The sequence below is a fragment of the Papilio polytes genome, unplaced genomic scaffold, assembly GCF_000836215.1.
Source record: "Papilio polytes unplaced genomic scaffold, Ppol_1.0 DF823912.1, whole genome shotgun sequence".
Taxonomy (NCBI): Eukaryota; Metazoa; Arthropoda; class Insecta; order Lepidoptera; family Papilionidae; genus Papilio; species Papilio polytes.
Window position 1 is genome coordinate 1,083,094 of NW_013525292.1, and position 290 is coordinate 1,083,383.

The 290-nt window shown below is 35.2% G+C and overlaps 1 protein-coding gene across 1 annotated transcript in view; it reads right to left on the reverse strand.

Moving 5' to 3' along the window:
- The window catches only part of LOC106102651 (protein smg8-like), an 8,167-nt gene that overhangs the window by 4,332 nt on the left and 3,545 nt on the right, over positions 1-290 (reverse strand). Inside the window, exon 8 of the mRNA XM_013282191.1 lies at positions 238-247. Within this exon, the coding sequence (XP_013137645.1) occupies positions 238-247 (10 nt within the window). The remainder of the gene's footprint in view (positions 1-237; positions 248-290) is intronic.

Consider the following 290-nt stretch of genomic DNA (forward strand, 5'->3'; position numbering starts at 1 on the left):
CGGTGCCTACACCGAATGTTATCACGTGAGTTTAGCCGTGTTATAATTTATGTAGTATAATGTCTCACGAAAGTTTTAATAAGTTAATAGCTTTTAAGTAATTAAAAAAAATCATGGTTAATTTATTCTCCTGCTGTTCCATTGAAGTTCATTGAGCTATTCCGGAGATACCTTCTAACAACCATCCATTCAAACTTTTGCATTTTTTGAATATTATTAAGAAATATATATACTGACTGCTCCGGCTCTATACACGGATGTTGTGTGAGAGAGAGCACCTCGCAGAGACG